This window comes from Podarcis gaigeae, assembly GCF_964106915.1.
Source record: "Podarcis gaigeae genome assembly, chromosome: 5".
NCBI classification, from domain to species: Eukaryota; Metazoa; Chordata; class Lepidosauria; order Squamata; family Lacertidae; genus Podarcis; species Podarcis gaigeae.
In genome coordinates, this window is record NC_139681.1 from 32,578,937 (window position 1) to 32,604,775 (window position 25,839).

General features: G+C 44.2%; 1 protein-coding gene across 5 annotated transcripts in view; it reads right to left on the minus strand.

The window, feature by feature from the left end:
- The window catches only part of PALD1 (phosphatase domain containing paladin 1), a 109,303-nt gene that overhangs the window by 43,469 nt on the left and 39,995 nt on the right, over positions 1–25,839 (minus strand). For 4 of the 5 annotated variants that reach the window (XM_083740689.1, XM_083740690.1, XM_083740688.1 and 1 more), the window contains exons 2-11: positions 16,724–16,918; positions 15,928–16,030; positions 15,135–15,314; positions 13,496–13,660; positions 12,378–12,538; positions 10,400–10,475; positions 8,800–8,951; positions 7,285–7,381; positions 6,302–6,406; positions 630–725 (exon numbers count right to left, since the gene is read on the minus strand). In XM_083740689.1, coding sequence (XP_083596815.1) covers positions 630–725; positions 6,302–6,406; positions 7,285–7,381; positions 8,800–8,951; positions 10,400–10,475; positions 12,378–12,538; positions 13,496–13,660; positions 15,135–15,314; positions 15,928–16,030; positions 16,724–16,905 — 1,317 coding nt within the window. In that variant the 5' untranslated portion in view covers positions 16,906–16,918. Of the gene's footprint in view, positions 1–629; positions 726–6,301; positions 6,407–7,284; positions 7,382–8,799; positions 8,952–10,399; positions 10,476–12,377; positions 12,539–13,495; positions 13,661–15,134; positions 15,315–15,927; positions 16,031–16,723; positions 16,919–21,717; positions 21,816–25,839 lie in introns of those variants that run through there. The other variant, XM_083740691.1, reaches the window with a different exon arrangement.

The window sequence follows — 25,839 nt, forward strand, 5'->3', positions numbered from 1 at the left end:
TGGTAGGGTTCAACATTCACTTCAGTCTCTCTGGGCTTCACGTTCAGTTTCCATTGTATGCAAGTGAAATGTTTATAAGGGTAGAACTAAACAATGTGGATTCAGCATTTCGCAAGGACCCCCCACTTTCCATGTGGGTCTGCTCAGGCTTCCCCCACCCCACAGCTGTGGTGCCTAGGCTGTGGAACACCCTTCCCAACAGAGACCCTGTGTGCCTCATTACTTTTTGCTGTAAAGTGAAAATGGGGCTTTTTTAAGAGAAGTTTTGGCCTGATTTAAAAGCTTTTTGTTTGTTTTTTGCCTCTTGCAGCTTTTAAGGATATTTTTGTTTCATTTTCAAGCTTGCTTCCCCTCTTCCCTCCCATTTCATTTACCTCCTGTGTTTACATGGCAAGTCTTAGGGGGCAAGGGACCATATTGGAACTGGCTTTCATAAGCTGCTCTGAGAGCCTTTTTTTGGCTCTGAAGAAAGAGGCTTGGTGTCCGGTTCCTACCCCCCCCTTGGCACCGCAACATCTAGTTCCACTTTCCCTGACATATGTAAGATGTCTGCACCCCATCACTGGGTACACCTGGCAAGGGTGGAAAAATGCACAGCATCGTTTAGGAGCTCAGGGAAGAATACTCACCTGTTCGTGAAGGTAATAGTTGAAAGCTATCAAGTAGAAGTAGCGCTCAAGGCTCTGCAACGTCCTCTGGAGGAAATACTCTTTGGTGCTGTTCCCCTACAATGCAAACACACAAATAGTAATATTAATAAGAGGCACTTGCCATTGCTGTTGTTGTTGTTGCTATTAAATTTGCATCCCACCTTTCCTCCCAAAGGAGCCCTGGGCAGCAAACACCAAATGACAAAACAATAAAAACATCTTAAAAGCAATTCCAAAACAGACGCAGACTGGGACAGATCTCAGCTTAAAAGTCTTGTTGAAGTTGGACTGTATTTGGTAGGCACCAAGAAGACAGAGGGACACGAGTGGCGCTGTGGGTTAAACCACAGAACCTAGGACTTGCTGATCAGAAGGTCGGTGGTTCGAATCCCCGTGACGGGGTGTGCTCCCATTGATCCCTGCTCCTGCCAATCTAGCAGTTCAAAAGCACATCAAAGTGCAAGTAGATAAATAGGTACCGCTCTGGCGGGAAGGTAAACGACATTTCCGTGCGCTGCTCTGGTTCGCCAGAAGCGGCTTAGTCATGCTGGCCACATGACCTGGAAGCCGTACGCCAGCTCCCTCGACCAGTAAAGCAAGATGAGTGCCGCAACCCCAGAGTCGGCCACGACAGGACCTAATGGTCAGGGGTCCCTTTACCTTTACCTTTAAGAAGACAGAAGCTGTGTTAACATTCATGGGGAGGGGATTCCAAAGCGTAGGTGCTACCACACTAAAAGCTCGATGGTGCAGAATGAACATCCTAATAAGAGGGTCTCTCCAGGAGGCCCTCACCCGGACGTAGGGCTAGGCGATAACTGGTTTTCAACACTTTGATGTATCACCCAGGGAGTTCCATGGTTGAGTGAGGATTTGACTGATTTCCCCTGTCCAACTACAAAACTAAACCATACTGGCTCTCCATATGGAAAATGTAGAACTTTAACATTTGACTCTATTTATAAAGGGACTACATTCTGTTTTGGGGAGGTGTGGTGTGGGGAGAGAAAGAATTTGGCAAGCGGTCCACTGGAAATCTGCAACATTACATAATTGTCTTTTGTTAATATTTACTTGTTAACCCCCTTAAGAGAAATCCGGCCACAAGTCATTTATCAAAAAGATTAAGGAACATGCTTAGGACTGAACTGAACATTCTCCTGCATGGAAAATATGCAGCTATTTGTTAAAGGGGAAAGAGGAGATATAACTGGGCACGCTCCACATTAAAATCTCCCAAATTATCTGTGGGGTGAAGGTGAGGCAAGAGTTTAAAATTGTGACACACTTTATGGTTGCCCTCTAACATTCATTTGTCGAGTGAGCGATACCATGTTTTTTGTTAGCGTAAACTTATATACAAGCCTGTTAAACAAAACGGTCCCTTCTTGCCTTTTCTCAGTGAAATAAGACTGAATGGTGCAGATATCAGATTTATATGTGATTTATCAAGACAAATGTAGCCTGCCCACCCACTGTGGCCTGCCAGGTACCCGTGAACCTCTCCCATTTTTGCAGTTCCAGATTGGGGAAGAGGGGAGGCGAAGAGAGGGATATTTAGCCACTCTATAGCAGGCAGCCATTAGCGGCTTTTGAGATGGAATCAAGAGATTTACAAGCTGGAAAGGCATGGTATACACTATAAACATAGATTTACAGAGACACACATCGCTCTTCCTCCATGATACATTTTGTCCAATGAGAACATAACCCTAGGAAATTTTTCCATTGTTTTAAGAAGAGCTGTTGCTGTGTTTGAACTTCAAATAAACAGTCCCTGTGTTTGAAATGTAGAGCGGGGTCCAAAGGCTTATTTCTCAGAGCCGCTGAAGACATACGCCAGCCGCATCCTGCAAAGGTCAAACTGAAATTCACCCTGGCAGGAAATCCAGGGCTGCTTTCGCAAAATGGCTGCCCCAGAGCTCCATTCGCAAAATGGAGTGGTTCTTCCCCATCATTTTTCCCCTCGCAACACGCTTATGAGGTAGATAAGGTTGTGATGAGACAGTGTCTGGCCCAAGTTCACCTAGCGATCTTCAAACCTGAGTCTCAGAGCCGGGCCCTATCATGAGGCACAGTAAGGTAGCTGCCTCAAGCAGTGGGTCAGTGCTTGGCACACCAGCCAGGTTGCTCCTCTGCAAGCAGGGCTTACACATGCCACCTTTTAAAAGAATTCAAAGGATGTGCTTAAATCACACTCCTGATTCCCCCTTTGAAGTGGTATCACCTGACACCATAGCATGCCAAATCCCTGACAGGTGGGTAGTCCTGCCACAAGCAGTCTGCAGAGGGTGGATTAGAGCAGTGATGGAGAACCTCAGACCTGAGGGGTGAACATGGCCTCTCTGCCTGCTCCTTGGGATTCCTGTCAGACCACATCCCCTTTCCCCACCGTGCCCCTCCTTTGCATGTTTCTGATGGGCAAGAATGCATCCGTGAACTCCCATAATGCTTTGAAGCATTACGTCAGGTGACAGGATGTCAGGTGATTCAGTTGGATGGAGGACAGAGGGGGCTGTGTGAGTGTGGCCCCCAGAACAATGACTAGAAGGGAATTAAGACTCTCAGGCTAAAAAAGGGGGGTTCTCAACCCCTTGATTAAAGTACTAGGCAACAGCTTTTCAGTATCATCAAGAGAATGAACTTTGTATTTAACTGAATAATGTTCTAAAAATTCATTTATATGCTAACTAATTAACTGTATTGTGCCTACTAATGCACCTTGCTATAAAGGCAAATATCAAAGGACTTGGGGCTTTGGAACGCTGCAAGTAGAAGAAGAAGTTATTTATATGCCTCCAGCCACTCTGGGCAGCTTCCAACAAATTAAATCATTAATAAGCACAGTAAACATTGATGAAACATTAACAATTAAAGGACCGTTACTTCAGTCTTCTTTTCCGAGGTGCAGCTGCCACACCTTCCTTGCACAAATTAAAAACCAAGAGTTGCTTACACAGCCTTGCATATAGCGCTTTTTTCAGAGGAGACTAACTGCAGCTAACAGAGCTGGATTAAGGCAGTGATGAGGAACCTCAGGGTGGGAGCCAAATGTGGCCCTCCAGACACTTGTATCCGGCCCTCAAGATTCTCCTCATCCCACACCCCTTCCCCAGCCAAGCCCCTTCCCCGCCCCCCAGCCCACATCCTCACCAGTCCTGCTTTGCACCTTCCATGCTTGTTAGACACAGCCCTTGCTAAGGAAGGAAGAGAAGGAAAAGAGACAAAGGCATGGCACAGCTGGCAAGAGAAAAAGACCCTCATGTATGGGAAGCTTTTATGAGAGTTCAGCCCTGCCACCACACACACATTGCCCAGCGGTGTAAGACAGTTTCCTTGCAAGTGCAGGTAAGTCTTCAGCCAAGCAGGAGGTGGCGCAGAAGATAAATCCCTTCTGGTGTGAGCCCTGGCACCACCCGAAGCCTGGATCCTCCTTTACATATGTGATGATAAAAAACAAATAATAGCAAGCGCTTTTATCTTCAACGGCAAGTGTTCTCTTGAAAAAACAATATATCCTTCCGGTTTCCTGAATAAACATTTGGAAAGCTTTCTGACTTTCAGTACAAACTGTCCTTGTTTATAGCCATAATTTACACCTGAAGAATTTTATAGTCTATCCTGTTTATGTCTTTAGGCATGCGGGGGGTGGGGGGTGCAGGGAGGGCAGGGGAGAGAGGCACCCAAAAGGAAAATTGAAGCAGTGTATCCCCTGTGCTCATCTTTCCTTTTTCACATTTCTTGTCAACTTTTAGGAAAAAGCTGCATGTCAGGAACAGAGAGTGCATATTCTCAAAAAACGAAACAAAAATCTAAGAAGCAGCAAGGACAGATGGAGCCGAGTCCCGGAACTATTGAGAACTGTACACACTAATTACCAACAGTGGGTCCAATAAGAGGAAACACATAACACTGACAGTGAACTGGTATGCAAAACGAGAAAATGTCTAATGAAGCTTGGGAGAAATAATAATAATAATAAATAATAATAATAATAATAATAATAATAATAATAATAATAATAATTTATTTATACCCCGCCCATCTGGCTGGGCTTCCCCAGCCACTCTGGGAGGCTTCCAAAAAAAATATTAAAATACTGTACTACATCAAACATTAAAAGCCTCCCTAAACAGGGCCGCCTTCAGATGTCTTCTAAAAGTCTGGTAGTTGTTGTTCTCTTTGACATCTGGTGGGAGGGCATTCCACAGGGAGGGTGCCACTACCGAGAAGGGCCTCTGCCTGGTTCCCTGTAACTTGTCTTCTCACAGTGAGGGAACCGCCAGAAGGCCTTCGGTGCTGGACCTCAGTGTCCGGGTAGAACGATGGGGGTGGAGACGCTCCTTCAGATATACTGGAGAGCAAGTAAGTTTCTATAAAATGTGTTATGCTGAATGGGGCTACTGAATGCTACTCTATGGCCTTTGGAAGTCCTTGGAAGATTTTTAATGCACTACATAAAATCCTAAGTGTAATATTTATTTTTAATGATTCTAGGGAGGCAAGATGCTAAGATATTCTGCAAAGTCACAGGTGCATGTACACCATAATATCACAATTATAACAAATAAAAGCTTAACATATCTTGCTTTGCATGTCATGAGTCTATCTCATATATTAGTTTCACCTTTTAAGTTGAATTACTGAAATAAATGAACTTTTCCACGAAATTCTAATTTTCCAAGTTTCACCTGTATACCAATGTAAGTTCCTAGCTAGAATGAGTTGCAGCAACACAACTAAGCCAATACCCCAAAGCTCCTGAAAGTTGTTAGGAGACCCCTAAAAAAAAGTAAAGGTAAAGAACCCCTGGACAGTGAAATCCATTCAAAGGTAACTATGGGGTTATGGTGCTCATCTTGCTTTCAGACCAAGGGAGCCAGCGTTTGTCCACAGACAGCTTGCCGTGTCATGTGGCCAGCATGAATCGCTTCTGGCGCAACAGAACTCCGTGACAGAAACCAGAGCGCATGGAAATGCCATTTACCTTCCCGCCACAGTGGTACCTATTTATTTACTTGCACTGGCATGCTTTCAAACTGCTAGGTTGGCAGGAGCTGGGACAGAGCAACGGGAGCTCACCACTGTCGTGTATATTCAAACTGCCGATCCTCTGATCGGCAAGCCCAAGAGGCTCAGTGGTTTAAACCACAACACCACCTGCATCCCTAGGAGACCCCTAGTCCCCTCACAGAGCTACAATCCCCAGAGTGGTTTAACAATCAATCCCTCTTCCCAGGAAACTCTGGGAACTGTAGTGCTGTGAGAGGAATAGGGGCTTCCTAACAACTCTTGGCACTTTTAACAAACTACAGTTCCCAGAATTATTTTGAGGGAGCCATGGCTGCTTAAAGTGGTATGAGACGGCTTTAATGTATAACACAGATGGGGTCTTAGTCAAATTCTTAAAAATGGGCTTTCTTCCAAGGAAGCATCAGTTGTGAGCTTAGATAGATGTACGTTAAATATCCCAATGTCCCGTAGAAAGGCATAATCATAACATGGGTCAAACCCAGCTGTGGACGCCACTTTAGGAAACTTAATAATGCCATCGGTCAAGATTTTAAGGTCAATATTTTAAGTAGTAAACTAATTCAATCATTAAATTAAATGCTTAAAAATTTAAGGAGGAGGCTCCGCCCGACCGATACCTGAATCCGATAATCTTCTCCAATCCCTTCCAGCTTCTTCTTATTCTCGTAGATGGCTTCCTTCATGTCATGCATTTCTGAACACAAGGAAATGGCGGAATCCACCTGAGAAAGCCAAAAGCCAAATGTCAATCTACGCAAGAGAGAGAGGACTCTGTACCCTTCAATCTCTTGCATGCTACATTTGTGCAGGCCCCCATTGGTCTTTTCGCCTGGAAAGGCACTCCCCAGTTTAACGGCACAGTTCAAAATTGCGGCCACTTTCTGGACAACCTTCAAATTTATCAAGTTCACAGGTAATCAAAAAGTTTCCAGCATAGATGCATTGCCTTTCTTCACTGGGGGGTTGAGAACCAGGGAGAATAAACAGCTTTGGTTTTGACTATGCTGCTCTCTTAATCCAAGTTTTATTAAATTTGTTTTACTATTCCATGCATTTGTATAGAACCCCCCCAAAATGGTGCTGGTAGGTACAACCTGATTAAAAGAAAAAGTCCATCATCAACCTGCGACACTAACCATTATGCAAAGAATGCTAAAGGAGCACTGCAACCAGTGTGTGCTTCCCAAACTTTTCATGTTGGTGACACGCTTTTTGGACATGCATCATTTTGCAGCACAGTAATTCAGCTTTACTAGCAAACTGGAGGTTAAGCTAACCCCTTTCCAGCCCCAGGAGCTTGTGGAGTGTTTGTGCGACACACAGTTTGGAAAGCTCTGTTCTACACCCTTGACTAGTTGTTGTGAAGAGAGCTTTGACAATCACTTCTGAACAACAAGTGGCGCCCGATAACACCATCTTAGCCTTGAAGAGATACGGCGTGTTTGGTTCTACATCAGTAGCTGCTGCGGGCAATGACCTCAGACAGCAGAAATGGGGCGGGGGAGAAAGGGAGTCAAGAGAAGGGCATGGGCAGCAGGGGATGGGTGTCGTGGACTTTACTGCCAAGGCTCCATCTGCAAATCAATGCAAATTTGCTTACCTCCTCAACTATCTGCTGGCCTTTCGGTACTATGTCGATAAAGGTCTGAATAATTCGAAATCGATCCCTTGGCAAAGACTTAGTGGGCTGTGGAAGGCTGTAATTGGAAAAGGTCAAAATATGATATCTTTAATGTGAAGTGAACTCTCTCTCTCTCTCTCTCTCTCTCTCTCTCTCTCTCTCTGTCAAACACACACACAGCTATGTCAACTTGAGAGCACAATTCCACCCATTCAAAAATATCCATCAGATGTAATCCCCTGCTTCATATACCAACACCTTCATATAGACACACACAAGCCATGGTGTTTATTACATCCACACTCAATGAAATATCATTCCGCTTCAAGAGCTGGCCACTTATATACTACTGCAGGAGTCAATAATGTCTCCCAAGCCAATTATTTCATAATCCTATTTTCCTATTTTCCTGTTCTGCATTTTGGTCATCTACATGCAACATCTAAAATCACAGAATCAAAGATTTAGATCATAGAATCATAGAATTGCAGAGTTGGAAGGGACCCAAACAGTCCTCTATTTCAACCCCCTGCAATGTAGGAAAGTAAGCAGTGCATGCTTCATTTTCCCAGGATAATAACCCTAGAGCAGCCTTTCTCAACCTTGGGTCCCCAGCTGTTGTTGGGCTACAACTCCCATCATCCCTGACCATTGGTTCTGCTAGCTAGGGATGATGGGAGTTGTAGTCCAACAGCAGCTGGGGACCCAAGATTGAGAAAGGCTGCCCTAGAACGTCTAGGGTTCCCACAAATGCTTCTCCTGTAGTTTATGGTGTGGCTCAGTTACTTGAGACACAACTATTTGCACTGTCATACTTGCTCCCACCAATCCGAGTTATAGTAACAATGGAAAGTGAGACACTGTGGACCAGGGTACACAGACTGATCCGCAAGGGAGAGTGGTGTATGGAGGCGAAACCTAAAAGAGTCTTCTGTCCCCTTGAAACTATATAGTTCCAAATGGAGTACAGTCCCAACATTTGGATGTAAGGGAAGCCAGAATCTCCAATGCCAGTCAAACCAACACTCCTCCCTCTCAGCTTCATTTCCATTATGGAACTCTTGTCAACCAACTTGTCAGGGGTGAAACTGTCTGACTGTCAATTTACTGCTGGGTATGGAAGAGGCACAACAAAAGGCTTGTGGGGTTGTGAAGTTGACTTGTACTGAAACATGCTATTGGCCCATTTAGCCTAGTACTGTCTCCTCTGAGTGACAACAATTTTCCACATTCTCTCACAGAGTTCTTTACCAGTTCTCCTTACCCAGTTCAGGGATGGGAAATATCAGGCCAGTGGGGAGACTGTATTCCCTTCAACCATCCCGTTTTAAGCGGGACATCCCAGAATTACAGAAGCCATCCTGGCTTCTGATTGGATCCTGAAATCTCTCTCTCTCTCTTTTTGGTTCCTGCATTGTGGCACATGTCAGCTTGTTGGTTGACAAGAGTCAAGGACAACCAACAAGATAGCTCAGGATGAAAAGGCATACTTACTCTTGTTTCTGCAGCCCACCCTTGCGGTGATAAAGAACCAGAGTGCCCAAAACCATGGCTAGGTTGGTCCTTCCGACTCCTGTTTGGCAGCTGAAGAGCAGGGCGGGAGGAGGCCTGCTGGGGTCTTGGAGAAGGAGCACATTGGGACTTTCCTGCAGGACAAAAATACAGTGCAAGGACATTTCTTGGGCTACCATTCCCTCAGATTGACAGCTGATGGGGCCAGAGGAGAGGCCTCTCTTACAATCTGGGAAATAACAGGCTTGTATCACTGAAGCACAAGAGGGAGAGAAGGAAAAGGACATGGCAGAAAGAGGAAAGCAGCATTTCTCCCAAACTAGTCCGCCATCTCGTTCGTTCTGCTATCAGGGGGTTGATAGTTATGTTGCTCATGTCACGTATGGTTTAATCCAAGGATGCTGAACCTGTAGCCCTCCAAATGCTGCTGGGACTCCAATTCCCAGCATCCCTGACCTTTGGCTCTGCTGCCTGGGGCTGATGGGAGTTGCAGACCCATGCCATCTGGAAGGACATAGGATTCTGTATCCCACCAAGCACACTGGACTTGTAATTGATACCTCAGGCTAGATTGCAACCTTTGGGGGAAAAGAAACCACTGATTTCAGACTGAGTCCAACTCGCAAACTTATTTGAGGCTTACATAACACATACAACTTCACTCATCTAATCAGTCTCTAAAGTGAATCTGAAAAACCAGAATGCCTCAACTCCCAACTTACACTGGAGTGGTACAGAGGATACAGTTGACCGGATGCCTTAATAAATAAACAGAAGAGTTGGCAAGAAGACAAAAAGTGATTGATTTTTACATGCTGCTGCTATTTCTTTTACTACTGTTTGGTTTCTTTTTTTATGATGTACCATTAGTTTGTTTTTAAAATGAGCTGCCTTGAGTGCTCTTTTTTGGAGTGTGGAATATAAAAATGAACAACAAAAAAGAGAAACACATTCCAAAATGGCTTACTATCCCCCAAAGCCAGGAAGATCTTATTCCCCCCCCCCAAAAAAAACCCCTTTCTCAAATTAGTTTCATATATTAAACATGGTTGAAAACTGCTTGGAAGGCAGAAATATTGAAAAACACGTTTCTATTTCTTGTTATCAATGGAACAATATCTCATTTCTAAAACAATCTTATGCTTGCAGTTTCAAACCACACTGATTTCAAATGAAATCAATGAAAAATTTTAAAAAGTATTTTAAACTTCTGGCTGGGTCACACACCTTTTTTTAAAAAACAACAACAAACCTGTGTGGGTAGACATTTGGGTTTTTCACATCAGGCATCCAAACATGGTCGTGAAACTCCAGACACGCTCCCAAAGCGAATATAGGTTTGCCAACAAATGCATGTATTCAGCTACAAGCTCCAGAGTGCCAAAAAATAGCCATCGCTTTTAGCTGTATGTGCATGGCAGCAGCAGGCAAAAGGAAGGAAAAATAAATCTTTCACCAACCAATGGCACCCAACTTGCGCTACCTTGAACAACAACAGCTTTGCATGTTGCCGCCTGTTTAAAACAGAGGATGCTACACTCAAGGCAGCTTGTAGGCCTAAACATTCTTTGGCAGCCCTTACCCTGAGGAAACTGATGAAAGCATCAAGTTGCGCTTCCAGGGGGGCTCCATCCATAGGCAAAGGCAGCCGGTGGTACCTGCCAAGAAAGCGGGTGTTACTGGGAGCAGAGAGACAAAAACAGCCAGGATCAAAACTATAGGCAGGGTTTTTTTTTGTTTTTTCATAGAATCATAGAATAGAATCATAGAATCATAGAGTTGGAAGAGACCACAAGGGCCATCGAGTCCAACCCCCTGCCAAGCAGGAAACACCATCAGAGCACTCCTGACATATGGTTGTCAAGCCTCTGCTTAAAGACCTCCAAAGAAGGAGACTCCACCACACTCCTTGGCAGCAAATTCCACTGTCGAACAGCTCTTACTGTCAGGAAGTTCTTCCTAATGTTTAGGTGGAATCTTCTTTCTTGTAGTTTGGATCCATTGCTCCATGTCCACTTCTCTGGAGCAGCAGAAAACAACCTTTCTCCCTCCTCTATGTGACATCCTTTTATATATTTGAACATGGCTATCATATCACCCGTTAACCTCCTCTTCTTCAGGCTAAACATGCCCAGCTGTATCTGAAGAAGGGTGCATGCACACGAAAGCTGATACCTAGAACTAACTTAATTGGTCTTTAAGGTGCTACTGGAAGGAATTTTTTTATTTTGTTTTGACTATGGCAGACCAACACGGCTACCTATCTGTAACATGCCCAGCTCCCTTAGCCGTTCCTCATAAGGCATTGTTTCCAGGCCTTTGACCATTTTGGTTGCCCTCCTCTGGACACGTTCCAGTTTGTCAGTGTCCTTCTTGAACTGTGGTGCCCAGAACTGGACACAGTACTCCAGGTGACGTCTGACCAGAGCAAAATACAGTGGCACTATTACTTCCCTTGATCTAGATGCAATACTCCTATTTTTGTTTTTTTAATACTGGGTTGTCAATTCCACTCACCCAGAAGTTAGATTAATTCAATGTGCCAGCATGGAAAGGAGGAGGAACCCACATACGATGCCTGTGGCAACCTGCTAAATTCACTCCACTCATCCCCCAGCTCTTTCTTTTGTCAGTTGTTCAGTTATAAGCCTCTGTAGTAGGGCCATGTTTGGTTCTTGCTATTGTTGTGTGCCTCAGTGGTGTAGCAGCCTGTTTGCTTTCTGAACTTACAGGCTGTGTGCAAGGCTTCCCCTCTCAACAAAAATACTTTTATTCTTTAAACACCACTACCATTATTATTACAGTGGTACCTTGGTTCTCAAACGGCTTAGTTGTCCAACAAATCGGCTCCCAAACGCTGCAAACCCAAAAGTAAGTGTTCCAGCTTGTAAACGTTTTTTGGAAGCCAAACGTCTGGCGCAGCTTCCGCTTGAGTACAGGAAGCTCCTGCAGCCAATCAGAAGCCGCGCCTTGGTTTTTGAATGGTTTCGGGAGTCAAACGGACTCCCAGAATGGATTAAGTTCGAGAACCAAGGTTCCACTGTATCATTGTTATTATTACCTGTCCTGAAAACAATTTGAAAATTAGAATTAAAAACAGTTAAAACAAATTACAGTCACAGGAATATGATGGATAGTCCCCCTGAGAACACACATCTCAAGTGTCAAAGGCCAGGCTGTATTTAATACCAGACACACCTCTGTGGGGTGTTCCACAACTTGGGGGGGGGGGCCTGCCACAGAAAAGGCCTCTTCCAGGCTGCCACCACTTCTGAAAACAGAGGAATACTAACGGGGACACTACTGCTAATCTAATCTATTTACAGGAAAAATGTTTGTCCTTGAGGAAAGTACAGTATGTTTTTATAGTTCTATTACCTTAAGGGGGGGCACAGAACCCTTACTAATACACACACACACACACACACACACACACACACACACACTGCGGAAAAGGAAGATGAAGATGGGCAAAGAACATTTGAAAAGAAGAGACAGCCAAGTTAACACGAATGATATAATCAAGCAGGGGCCATTTTGTTCTCTCATGGGAAAATTACCTGTAAGATGGCAGCAGGAAGACGGGCCTCTTATACACTTCTTCTGTCACATGGATGTCTTCTTCATAGCGGATTCTCACCGAATGGGGCTCGTCTTTGAAATGCTCGATATCATTGTAGACGTAATACGTGTTCTCCTTCAGCTGGGCGAAGTCGTGTATCTTCAACAGATAAATCCAATATAAACCAACCTGAGAAGAGCCTTGTTTTATAAAACATGCCTTCACAACTTCCCTACACACACACCTGTGCCACTGAACCGAGAGGCACCATGGCAGATATCTGCGTATCCCGCTGAATTTTTTTGCAGTGATGGCCAAACTTGGCCCACCAGCTGTTTTGGGACTTCAATTCCCATCATCCCTGACCACTGGTCCTGATGGGAGTTGCAGTCCCAAAACAGCTGGAGGGCCAAGTTTGGCCATGGATAGGTCGCCATGGCAACCTGGGAACCACTTCCTATCCCTAGCTCAGTCCTATTTAGTAAGGCAGATGCTACTGAAACAACACTGGACTATACCATGACAAAGGGGCTCCCGAAATGCCATGCTAATAAATATACCCATTTGTCCTCTCAGCAGAATATGAAGTTGTCTAATATGGCTTCCCAGTACTACAACACTGAAATATCAGCGAATGTACACACACATACTGACTTCCCATCAATAAACTACACGACCAGCTCAATAATTTAAGTGCATACATACCATCTAGCTATATTTTTTAAAAATATCAAAAAATAAGCCAGGAGATCTGGAATAAAGGTCACACGTTACTTGGACTTTTGTTATTTTGACTCCGGTGCAACTGCTTGTTGGGCCTTATGTTCCTAAAGTCAGATCAATGGTATGACTTTAAGAACATAAGGCCCAACAAGCCCAGCATCCTGTTCTCACAGTTGCTAGCCAGGTGCCTGTTGGAAGCCCTCAGAGCAAGATCCGAGCACCACAGACACTCTCCCCACTTCCGGATCCAGGAACAGGTACATGGAACAGCTTCCTATGTCTGCTGTAGTGGAATTAAGTGGCAAGGCACTGAGACAAGGAATGAACGGACTATCCCATCTCTAGCAGGTCCCACGGTACCATGCAACTTCCTCGGACACTCAGAAAAATCACCTCTTTCCGAATAGAGAGCTCCAGGTTTTCGACTTTGACACCCCTGTGTAGGTTGTGCAGGTTTTCGTGCAGGTTCTCCTTTCCCCTGGGAGTGTAGGGCATGAAGTCATTGTCCACGTGCAGAAAAAGCACAGGTTCCTCGCGGACACAGAATACGATGCACTCCTGCTGCAACAGAGAGGAAAGTGTTGGCTAAGCCGTGTCGGTAAGCTAAGCTGCAAGTTGATATCAGATAAGAGCCCATTTGATGCATTGCCACTTTCCTATGGGTCTTTTCTTTTTAACCTCTAGCATTTTCTTTTTGACTCTAATGACCCTGACCAACTATATGGACTATGTGCTACATGCACAACAGCTTGAGGCAAAGCTCCCAGGTGCTGTTCCGAGAAGAATAAAAGATTGTCGCTACATCACGGTCTTCATGTACATATTAAAGTGGAATCTTTTTGTTCTGTTCCCACTCAACAGCTATATTTGGATTCATCAAACACATGCACACATGTGGGAGTGGGAGTATAAGAACACCACGCACATATTCGTATAGTTATAAGGATATGGAAGCATGAGGCTAACGGCACATCATAGCTGAAAGCAGATAGGAACTTATGACATAATCAGAAGCACACAAAGGCACACACAAAATGCTTTGCTAACATCTCAAATGTAGAAACAGATGGGCAACGAATTTCAGTAGCGCCTGTGCCCTCAATCTGATAAAACTGACAGCATTTACTTGGACTTTTGTTATTTTGACTCCGGTGCAACTGCTCATCTTACTATTTCATAGTTTGTTCGCCTTGTAATTTTTGTAGGTTGTTATAATTGCACTCCCTGTTTTATATGCATTACAAAATGAAATAACAATAATTAAGAAGAGTCGGTGGAAGAAGACTGGAAAAAGTTTAAAGACTATTTACAGAAATACTGTAAAATCAATGAATGTTAGAAAAATGTTGGAATGAAGTTATATGGCTCTAGTAGAAATGTTAGAAGGAACTAAGTACAAATAGATTATTAATGTATTAAAGGGGAAAAATAAGGTTAGAATATGTTAAGATAATTACAGGACAGAAAACAGAGGAAGATGGAAAGGAATTGCTGAAACAGTTAACTGAAGTGGAATACAAAAAGGGAGGTGTGAGGAGGTCGTTGAAACAAGTGAATGAAAGATAAGATATTGAAACTATTTGATGTGTCTTAAATTGTTTTTGTTTTGTATTGTTAGTTTAATGTCTTAGTGTTAGTGTTATATAGTCTCTTTGTTTTTGTACTGTATTGTATTGTTTTGTTTAACATTTTTTCTTTTGTAGTGTTTAAACTGTTAATAAATATTATTTTAAAAAAAGAAATAACAATAATTAAAAGTTTACAAAAAAATGGGGGGGGGTCATCGTGCCGGTGCCCAATGATTTATTTATCCTTTGTTTCATTAACATGTACACACCCCATGGTTGTTCAAAACAACAACCTCAAAACGAAAAGCAAATAGGATTTTTAAAAGTAAAATGGTCAGCAGGGGCTTCACATGAACCCCCCTTACGCGTTGAAAGAACGTGTGGAGGGTTGTGGGAGTAGTGAACTGTTGTTCCCATTTGCATTCTGAGTTGTGCATTAGCTTTACTTCCATGCACACACAGACCTTGTGGCCGTCGCTCTGCAGTTTCTGCAGGACCTGCTTGAATCCGTTTAAGCTGGGCTGGCCCATCCCAAACACAGAATAGCCCCCTTTTGCCTGTCGAAAGTTCGGAGCACCGCAGCTGCTGGCAGTGTTGAGGACATCTAGCTTGCTGTATACGTCACGGACCATAAAGTATTTCCCCTGTAATAGGGAAGGGAAAAAGAAAGTAGAAAAAGTATAATGCATATTTCAACATGGAAAAGAAGGCAGGATGCTATGGGCCAGATTCAGCTGATAAGTCCTGCTAGCAGAAGCCAGTGCAAGGTTTTCTGCAATGAGCCTTTTTGCCCCCACTGGGCACCCAAACCCCACAAACTTGACTTTGGGAAGGTCAGGGGAACCTCCAAAACAGTGTCCAGGTGAAGGAAAGGGGAGATCATTCCAACCAAGATGCTGAAACGCTCACACTGATGGAACGGTCTCCAACCAACTTTTCCATACAACACATAAATCGGTCACATAATTTGCTGCCACAAGATGCAGTAATAGCCACTAGCTTAAATGACTTTAAAGGGGGATTGACACAGATTCATGGAAGATACGGCTATTTGCTGTTTTGGCTGGAGGGAACCTCCTACTCAGAGGCCATTTGCCAGATGGGACAGCAGCAGGAGAGGGCAACTGACTTCATGCTCCGTTTTCATCCAGCATCTGGCTGGTCACAGTAGGGGGGGAGGGGGGAGAAGCTCTTCTTACATCCTTATGCCTCAGTCCCTGCATGCTGGATGCCCTGAGCCAAGTCTATGGCACTCACCTGTACAAGGTAATGCTCTGGAGTAGACTCTGTAATCCGCCCCACAGTATAGCTGGCCTTCAATAAGTCATCATGAATCTGAAACTCTTCTTTGCAATTGTAGCTGTAAGAAGCACATGGAAGAAATTCATAGTGGGGTTTTCTGCAATTAAATAGGGCTTTAAATATGTGCTTTTCTTTTTTTTAGCAGTTTAACAAATACTGCAAATCACCCAAAGATCTGGCAGTAGATCCCAGTCTACTTTCTTTCCACCCCTAGTTAGTTTGGAGCACTGAGAAGAGATGAAAAGAGGTGTTAAGATGTTAGAAGTCTGCGCAAACTGCCTCTTCTACCAAACTGCACAGGCAGAATCACAGAGGAGGCTGCCTTATACAGAGTTCACATAGCTCAGAATTGTCCACACTGGTTGGCAGCAGCTCTCCAAGGTTCTGGGATGCTGGGAATTGAACCTGGCGCCCTCTGCCTGAAAGCAGATGCTCTACCATGGAGCGATGCCTTTTCTGCCAACAGTCTGGTCTGCATCTAACCTTTGACGCAGGAAGACAGGGGGAAGCAGCCACATGCATTTCAGAAGAGCATGGTTAGAAAAGGGTGCTGGTAATGCCAAGGTTGCAGGTTCGATCCCTGTATAGGACAGCTGCATATTGCAGGGGGCTGGACTTAGATGATCCTCAGGGTAGGTCCCTTCCCACTCTATGATTCCATGATCTGCAAGTCTAAGACAACGTTTCTCTAAGCTACCAGCACAGAGGTTCAAGGAATTTCAGGAACATCACTGTTTGGGAGGCAACTCACGTAATGACTACAGGTGCCACCTTATTGGTAATAATCGACTTGGCCTTGTTGTTGTGGAGGCCGACCGTCTGGAAGGAGTGGATGCTGAGGGAATGGCGGTCTTCCATCGTTCCGCTGCTGCCGTGGATATTCTCAAATGTTGCCGTCGTCGTCTGCTGAGCTGTGCTGGCAGTTGTACCCATAATCCACAGGCAACTGTGCAAAATCAGAAGGTGAAGAAGAGAAACATGGAAAGATCAAAAGACTGCTTTTTCTGGAGTGAGGAGGAAGGAATACAAAGATATCCAGGAAGAGGGAATTTGGATTTGACACAAACATACATAATCCTTTTAGAACAGCGGTGTTTTAAACCGTTTTCAGGGAAACCCTGGAACTCCACGGAAGTTTACCATTACCTCCTCAACAGAAAGGGAAGCAATGACTGACAAGCTTGTCTACCACCACTGATCTTCCCCTACGGTAGGTATGCAAGTGTGATAGAGAATGCTGCACACTCAGTTCAGGAAAGGAAGATCAGACAGGCCTGGCCTGAGCCCTTCAGAAACAGGTGATTGTGCATCTCCCAAAAAAGCCACTCTGCAGTGCTGGAGTTCTGTGGCAGATGTGCCAAGCATCCTTAGCAGATGAGCCGGTGCTGAAAGCAGTAAGTCTGAAAGCCACCCATTTATAGTTCCACCAGTTACGCTTATCTTGACATTTATAGATGGGTTTTGTTGGCTTCTAAGCATTAGTGGAGTACAGGACTAGTTTGAGGAAGTGGCCATATCCTCCGAGGAATATGCAGGATATTTTTGCACCGCCTACTGCCGTGGCTGGATTCCACTACAGACTTCCCCCCTCCCCAAACTAATCCCAGGTATATGAGCCTTCTTTCATTACTGGGAAAACACAGAGAGATACATCTTGAGTGCTACCTTCTAGGTCCCAAGGCAACAAACAGTGGGTGACTCAATAAAGATTCAATTTCATTAAAACTCTTGGAAACTAAGTCACGTTAAGCTGCAAAACGCAGGACACACACCACACACACACTCCAGCATCGAAGTACGAAGTTGAGCCCTGTTTCTTCCTAATCCTATTCATAACTAGCTTAATAACATTCCAACTCTCACAGGAACTTGGACACGCTTTGTATCTAGGGAGCTTGTGACAAAGACAATATTTGAACTGGAAGCTTGTGGCTACTACAGTGTGAGCCAGTATCCCATTTTTAATTAACGGCCTGTTCTTCACCCTTTCCTCCCCACAGCATCAAATCCACATAGGCCTTGGAGGCTTCTCTTTATCAGTCTATTTCCCCATCTTTCTCCAAGTTCACATACAGCTATACAGAGAGCATCAGGAGTGCCACTGCCTTCATGCCTAGTCCCATGCAGAACCACGTAAATATTTGGAACGCAACACTCATAATCGTGTGTCTAGCATGCCTCACAGGCAATACTTGGAAGAGTCATATTTATTGTCAGGTGTGCATGCAGAAGCCAGGCCCCCGTGACCAATAGGACTTTGCAGGACTGGGGCCTTCCTAAGTGTGTTCTGAAGAGGCAAGGTGCGGCCCCAGAGGTGAGGCCAATTGGTAACTCACAGCACCTGGTGGCAAGAGCTGGGAAGGGATATAAGGTCAGCATTTCCCTTCGGCTTTTTGCCACAGCAACACGCTCCCTCCCTTGCAGCATTTGGCTTCTTGCTTCCTGATCCTTGAACCTCGGCTTCTTGACTCCTTGCTTCTTGATCCTCGGACCCCTGACTTTGTGACTCCTTGCTTCCTGACCCTCGGACCCTTGGCTTCTTGACTCCCGGATTTCTGACCCTCAGACTCTTGGCTTCCTGACTCCTGGCTTCTGGCCCCCCATTCCTGCTCCTACCCTGCCATCTTGCTCCCGGTCTTGAGGTCCCCCTGCCAGGACTTTGATGGCCCGTGAACTGGACCGTGACATTTATCGGTCAACCTCTGGGGATCACAGCACCTGCGGGCCTCCGCACTTTGCACCCACCAATGTCACCTACCCCTTTCAACTTTTAAAATAAAATACTTTTGATGATCGTTTGGTTGGGGGGGGTTGTCTGTTCCTTTTGTGGGGGGGAGGAGTGACTTCCCCTTCTTCTTTGTTTTGAGAGTGGGAGGGGGGTTGTTTGTTGCTTTGGGGACCCGAGCATTACCAGTTTTGTTTGGGTTGGTTTATTTATTTATTGGTATTTTGAGGGGGCTGTGAATATGTGCAAAATGTTCAGCGGCCCCCCACCCCTTATACACCCCACCTTTTTTTTACTTGGGCAATTCCTAAGGCCAAGCTCTCTTGCCACCTTGTAATGGCAATTTAACAAATAGTTGTAGCTCACAGCAAGGGTATTGTGAAGCAGAAATGGAGCTTGCTGTATTGCTGCAGCCTAAAGCTGCACACCGCAAGCCACTTAGAAGGTAAAGGGTCGGACCCCTGACCGTTAGGTCCAGTCGTGGCCGACTCTGGGGTTGCGGCGCTCATCTCGCTTTATTGGCCTAGGGAGCCGACGTACTGCTTCCGGGTCATGTGGCCAGTATGACTAAGCCGCTTCTGGCGAACCAGAGCAGCGCACGGAAACACCGTTTATTTTCCCACCGGAGCAGTACCTATTTATCTACTTGCACTTTGACGTGCTTTCGAAGTGCTAGGTTGGCAGGAGCAGGGACCGGGCAACGGGAGCTCAGCCCGACACTGGGATTCGAACTGCCGACCTTCTGATCAGCAAGCCCTAAGCTCTGTGGTTTAACCCACAGCACCACCCGCATCCCGCAAGCCACTTAACTATGTGTATATTCCTCTATGTAGTAAGGCTTGTGGACTAGAAAGATGAAAAGGAATGACCGTTTCCTGAGAAAGCATCTTATCAATGCCTTAAGTCTTTGAAATGTCATATGATAAGGGTTTTAACTGCTGCTGCAGCAGCAAAAGACCACCCCTGCAACTCCTTCTAGCATCTAAACTAATTAAAATGGTAAACCTTTTCGCCTATTAACCAATGGGTAGTGAGGGGGGGGGGCAAATTTGTAACTGACCCAACTTGAAGCCTCATTCTAATGAGAATTTTGCTGTGACAGATGCAGCTTTTTTAAAAAAAATGCATGGGAAAGATGAATGAATTTCCATCAAAGTGCCCAAATATGTTTTTGTTTTTAAGTCAGTCAGCAGATGGTGCACCTGAGCAAGTGGGTGAATGGGCATATAGCTGAAAAGCAAAGAGACATGCCCACCTCCTTCAAAAATCCAAAAGAATTAAGCACAAGCCAGCATATCATGATACTGATTATAGCAGGTGGGCTTTTGACACCCTAAGTTTTGTTTTCTAAGCACACTCCATAAAATATCTGCATAGAACTTTACCCATCACAAGTCTGCTTTTGAGCAACTGTCTTAATGCCTTTTCCAGGTCATTCGTTCTTTTCCTCTTCTCCATTTGTTGGTGCTTCTAAACTGTGACTATTTTCAGATAGGCCCCAATCACATACTGGCAAATTCAGATTCAGGTAGGTGTCCGTGTTGGTCTGACACAGTCAAAAGATATTTTTAAAAAATTAAAAATGTCCAGTAGCACCTTAGTGACCAACTAAGTTTGTTCTTGGTATAAGCTTTCGTGTGCATGCACATTTCTCTGAAGAAGTGTGCATGCACACGTAAGTTTATACCAAGAACAAACTTAGTTGGTCTCTAAGGTGCTACTGGACTATTCAGGTTACACAGTTAAATTGATATGGACCTTTTGCGCCACAGACCTACTCCCCCCCCCCAAAAAAAAGAAAATACAGATTTATTTTTGTGATAAGAAAAGCAATAAGAAAACTCACCAGAAACCATAGAGTAACATTTGCCTGGGGTAGCATGTACACAGTACATAATGAATTAAATTTGGAACTGAATTAAAAATCACCCAAAGTTCCACTGCCAAAGGAACTTAATTCATGTTCAGTTCACCTAGAAATTCTATGAACTACTTTCAGGTGCAGTTCAGAGATTTTTTTTTAATTAATACAGTGAATTGGTTAATCTGAATCAGTTCATTCCAAGCATTGCTCAAAACCCACCTCTTCAATGAAACTTTTAGCTTAATCCTACTCCCACCCTAAACAAAGCCCAAGCATCTGTAACTTCATTTGCCTATCTTCCTCTCCTGTAACCCTTGCCTCCAGTCACTCATGGTCAAAATTTTGCAAGCACCTTGAGGCAGAGACCAGGCTTTTTTTTGCTAATAAGACCTGACTCCAGTCTTCCCCCATTTAAATAGAACTTAACCAGAAGCACCCACAACAACAGACCCACAGGTATTAAATTAGTATTCAATTAGAGATTCTATAGCAGACTACATTAACACCTGGCCCAGCACACCTGGTGATTAAGACTAGGGAGATGCTAGGCCTAGTAAGCATTTGTGTGACAATATTCAGAAGTTACTGAAACATTTTAAACAAGACTTGGCCTCTGTTTGTATAGCTGGCAAAGTCTACTTTGTCAGACTAGTTTATAAAGAGTTGTTGCCGTCCATAGGAATGTGCTGTCTACAACATTAGGGAAAAGCCTCAATACATCCCTTATAAAGCACTATTACATGCATGTTCAATGACATTTCCTTCTTCCTTCAGGCTGTATACAGTGTACATGGGGAAACAGAGAAGAATATTTAAAATTGGAATATTCCTGCAGGATGCCAATAGGTGGAATAAACTGTGTGTGTCAAGGAAGGCTGCTTGGGCGTGGCATCTTTGCCCAGGTGGGCTCTATAGGGCTCCTCCTACCTCGTAAACTGCAACACCAGGCCTCTGAAAAGCCTGTTCATATTGTTCAGCACATTGTCCCCCTCATGTATAGCCCACAGGATTACCGTTCCTTAATCCCAGTAGCACCTCCACATTCTTGCAAGGCTGAGGAAATCAATGGTCTTCCAGATGCTAAGATTCCAACCACCATCATCCCTGACTACTAGCCCCCAAGGGGGATTATGGGCTGCAAGTTCATCATCCTTACCTGTGACAAAGCACTTGAAGGATTTAGACTGGAGGTAAAATGTTGGATTGAGTTCTGCGCAGGTTCACACACCAGTTTGCTCCAGCTCAGATATAGCATGGGTGGGGTTCTCTCCCTGACTTCCTGCCCCGGGACTTCCTGTTTCCTTACTGGGTCCTGATTCTCTCCCACTTAGGTCTATTGCTCATGATCAACCCAAGTGCATGCAATTGAAGCAATCCCATTTTCTGCCCATGCTTCCATTTCCTCTCTTGTTCCCCTGTGCCTATTTCAGATTGTAAGCCTCTTGGGATAGGGACAAGCCCTACCTCTTTTTGACAAGTGCCACAAAACAGATGGTGTTATATGAATGGTTTATAATAAGACAGCTACAGCGGGGGGGGGGGGGGGGCATAACATCAGAGCTTCATTTCCTTGCTTGCTTGGATCTTTCATTAACAAAATGCAAACCTGGCTGCATTCCCGTATTCCTAATTGGTCTGCGTTTGGCAGAGGAGCAGACCAAGAACTTCAATTAAGCCAAGAAAGCCTTTCTCTTGATCAATAGCCTTACCTCCATTCCTACCCCACCCAAACCCTTAAAAAACCATGTGTCAAAGGTTATGAGTGGGTTACAACATGCTTCTGTTGTGTTCTAAAGGTTTTTTTAGTGAGAATGTTAGGACGCAACATATCGAAGAAAGCCTTATCATGGATGGCTTCAGACCGCCATTTACCCGGTGATAACTTGCACACAGCCATTTGATTCATCTGCAGCATCCTGCCAACTGGTAAAGAGAATTTTACTGTTTCCCCAGACTTCTAATCGGGTGGCTTCATTGTATGGTGTAATTCTTCTTGCCGCCAAGCAGGATGGTGCAGCTTAACCAAGTGACCACATCTACACTGTATATTTATCCCGCAGTGGAGTAATTCTTTGCATCATTAGAGCAACGGAGGGATGTGCTTTCGTTACCAAGAACAGCAAAAATGAAATTGTTGTCAGACTGAAAACTGTGTGCCACCTTGGAGGAGGAAAATAATTCTAGGAATCAGAGAAGCAGAGACTCTGTTCCTGGAAGTCAAGAATTCTGCTAGCAATTTCAGGCACACCAAATATAGACCCACCCAGTCAACACACCCTGACTATATTAGCATGGGAGTGGGCACGGTTGAACCATGAAATGTTTTCCTGCTAAACAGCCTTGGCCACAAAATTACTTTTCCGAAGCTCACTTTTAGGTGAAAGTTTTAGCCGCTTTATTTGTTTATTCCCAGAACTGGTGACTTTTGAGTGAAGGAGGCAACATTTCCTTGGAGCTCTCTCAGTTCCCAAGAACAACACGCTCGTGGTGACGTGTTCCAGCTGCTCAAAGCAGCTGGCTGCCTTCTAAGCAGCAGAGACTGATGTTTACAGCTGAAAGTTCGGAAAGCCAGTCACACGAAACTCCGATGGTGAAGTCTCCCCAACCCCCTGGCTTACACTTGCTGCTGTAACTCAGCCAGTCGAGAACAACATACTTGGTAGAATCAATTTTCTTCCCTACCCTGTTCTCTGTTCACTTTTGAGTTCTAGTGGAATGGTGTACAAATGCTCCCATAAACAACAGCCCCATCTCTCATGCGCCTCTTTTGCTGGGTCACCCAAGACACATGACATACCGTCGTCATTATTCTGCAGGTTTCCCCAATTTGAACCTGCTGTGTTGGTTGCTTCTTGGGCGGGAGAGAGAAACATGCAGTAAAATGACACCACATGTTCCATATTGCTAGGAGTAATCAAGGAGGATGATCCGCAAGTATTCCCACGGCAGCTTTACAACTGCCTTAATGTCTAACTCCAACCTGAACTTCCTCCACACCCCAGGATCAATTGCAGCAGAAGCTAATCTGGTCCAGGCCAATTGTGATGCACTGATTCACAAGGCTTCTGAAGCAAAACATGACAATAAATATCACTCTGCTTTCCTATCTCTGTGTTGGAAGCAGCCAAAAGCATCTTGTGACATGTGGTTCATGAAGGACAATACACAGACCATCAGCATCAGGGTGCTGCAAGCTCTCTTTCTCAGTGGGTTAAATTTTAAAGGCTATGAACTGATGAGAAAGGCATATAGGAAATACCATGGCAAGAAGCACAATAGAGGAAGATTAAAGGCAAAGGCACTGGAATTAGAGAGAAATCCTAGAATTAATTGTTTAAAAGCAATGGTAGTGGGGGCTTTAAAAAAATTACATATAACTATAGAAATAACCGTATCACAAATATTAATATGAGAAGGTCCCAAAGTAGTTGATCTTCCTAAATGTCCATTTAGGACTTTACTGACCGGAGAGACAATCTACTTCAAAAGGCTGGTGCAATATTTAACCGTTCATATTGCACTGCACAGATCCGAATATGGAAAATGCAGAAGTAACTTAACCAGATTGTATCTCAGCAAATCAATTGAGGTGAATGAGTGGCATAAACATTCTTGCTACTATGCAGGGTTATTGTGGAAATTAACCAAAGGACGAGCATATAGCACTTTCAAACAGGACTGAACAGCAGGCTATAATAGTGAATTGCAAGTTGGTGTACTGTTGTGGCAGTAATTTCCCCAAGAGCAAACTGAAGTTCAACATACGTAATCTTCTGAATGGCACCAATGTCTATGGGAAACTGTTACCATCTTAGACCCAGTATATTAAAAACAGCCCACAGGAGAAACTGAGCATACCATATTCACCATCCAGCCAGAAATTGCTATACACTTAAAGGAAAACAGCCAATGTGGGAGGATAACTTCCTACACAGCTAGTTTTCAATAAAGTTAATCTGTAAATCGTTGATCTTAAAAACGCTGCCATTTGTGATAGCATTTAGTCGTGTTTTCATATTCCTGGCTGCCACCACACATAAGAAGAAATGCAGCACAAGGGCAATTGGCACATCATTAAAAAGAAATGGCTTTTTAGAAGGCAAAACAACCCTTCGGCCACAAAACCTCAAATTCTCTCTTTTGAAAGAAGTTAACTCCAGATGTTGCAAGAAATAGAAGAGTTGTTGGCAATTATGGGGCAGTTTCTCCCAGTCTAAATGGAATGGAGAGACTGGGAGAAACTGCCCCATAATTGCCAACAACTCTTCCATTGCATCCTATTTCTATGAAGAAGGGCATTATTTTCCTGTTGTTTGAACCAGGCAGAAGAGGTCGTTACCGGTCTCCAAAATGCTGCCGCACTAAGTAGCAAAGAACATGCACTGAGATGCAGTTGCTAACCCCAACCTTTCTGTTATTTTGTTTAACAAGTTTTACAGACTGCTTAACCAGGAAAAAAAAAAACATCTACAGAGTTTACATAAAATAGTAGCAAATATGCGTAAGAAAATGACGATATCAACAGACTTTAATCACAAGTCGACATAATAGCAGAATTATCAAAATATGGATAAAATCAACAGAGTTTAAGAATACATGTAATAAAAGAACGTGTTTGGGTAGGATTCCAAAACCGGCTTCATCCTTTTCAATCTTCTTCTTCAATAGATCTAAACACTTTTCGCTCCATTCCCGTTCAGAGGATCAAGCAGAAGGCGTGTTTCCGAGGAAACACACATCCCATTCTCCCTTGGTTGAAAGGGGCTTTGCAGGCACAAACAATTAGAGGTGCACAAACATTTGGATGGGATATTCCTCACTCCTAGCTGGGCAAGTCTCATACTACAGTGGTACCTCAGGTTAAGTACTTATTTCGTTCCGGAGGTCCGTACTTAACCTGAAACTGTTCTTAACCTGAAGCACCACTTTAGCTAATGGGGCCTCCTGCTGCTGCCACGCCACTGGAGCACGATTTCTGTTCTCATCCTGAAGCAAAGTTCTTAACCTGAAGCACTATTTCTGGGTTAACGGAGTCTGTAACCTGAAGCGTATGTAACCTGAAGTGTATGTAACCCGAGGTACCACTGTACTCCCCCAACTATATGGTTGCTTTGTTCACATTCATGCTCACCACACTTCATGGGAATTTCACTACAGGGAAGGAAGTCCCAAACAGTTGCGGTGACATGGGAAGGGGGCAATTTGTGACCTAGTAATTGGAGAAGGAGTGATTTATTTTTTTTAAAAAAAAAGTGCAAACAGGAGAAGAATCACAGGG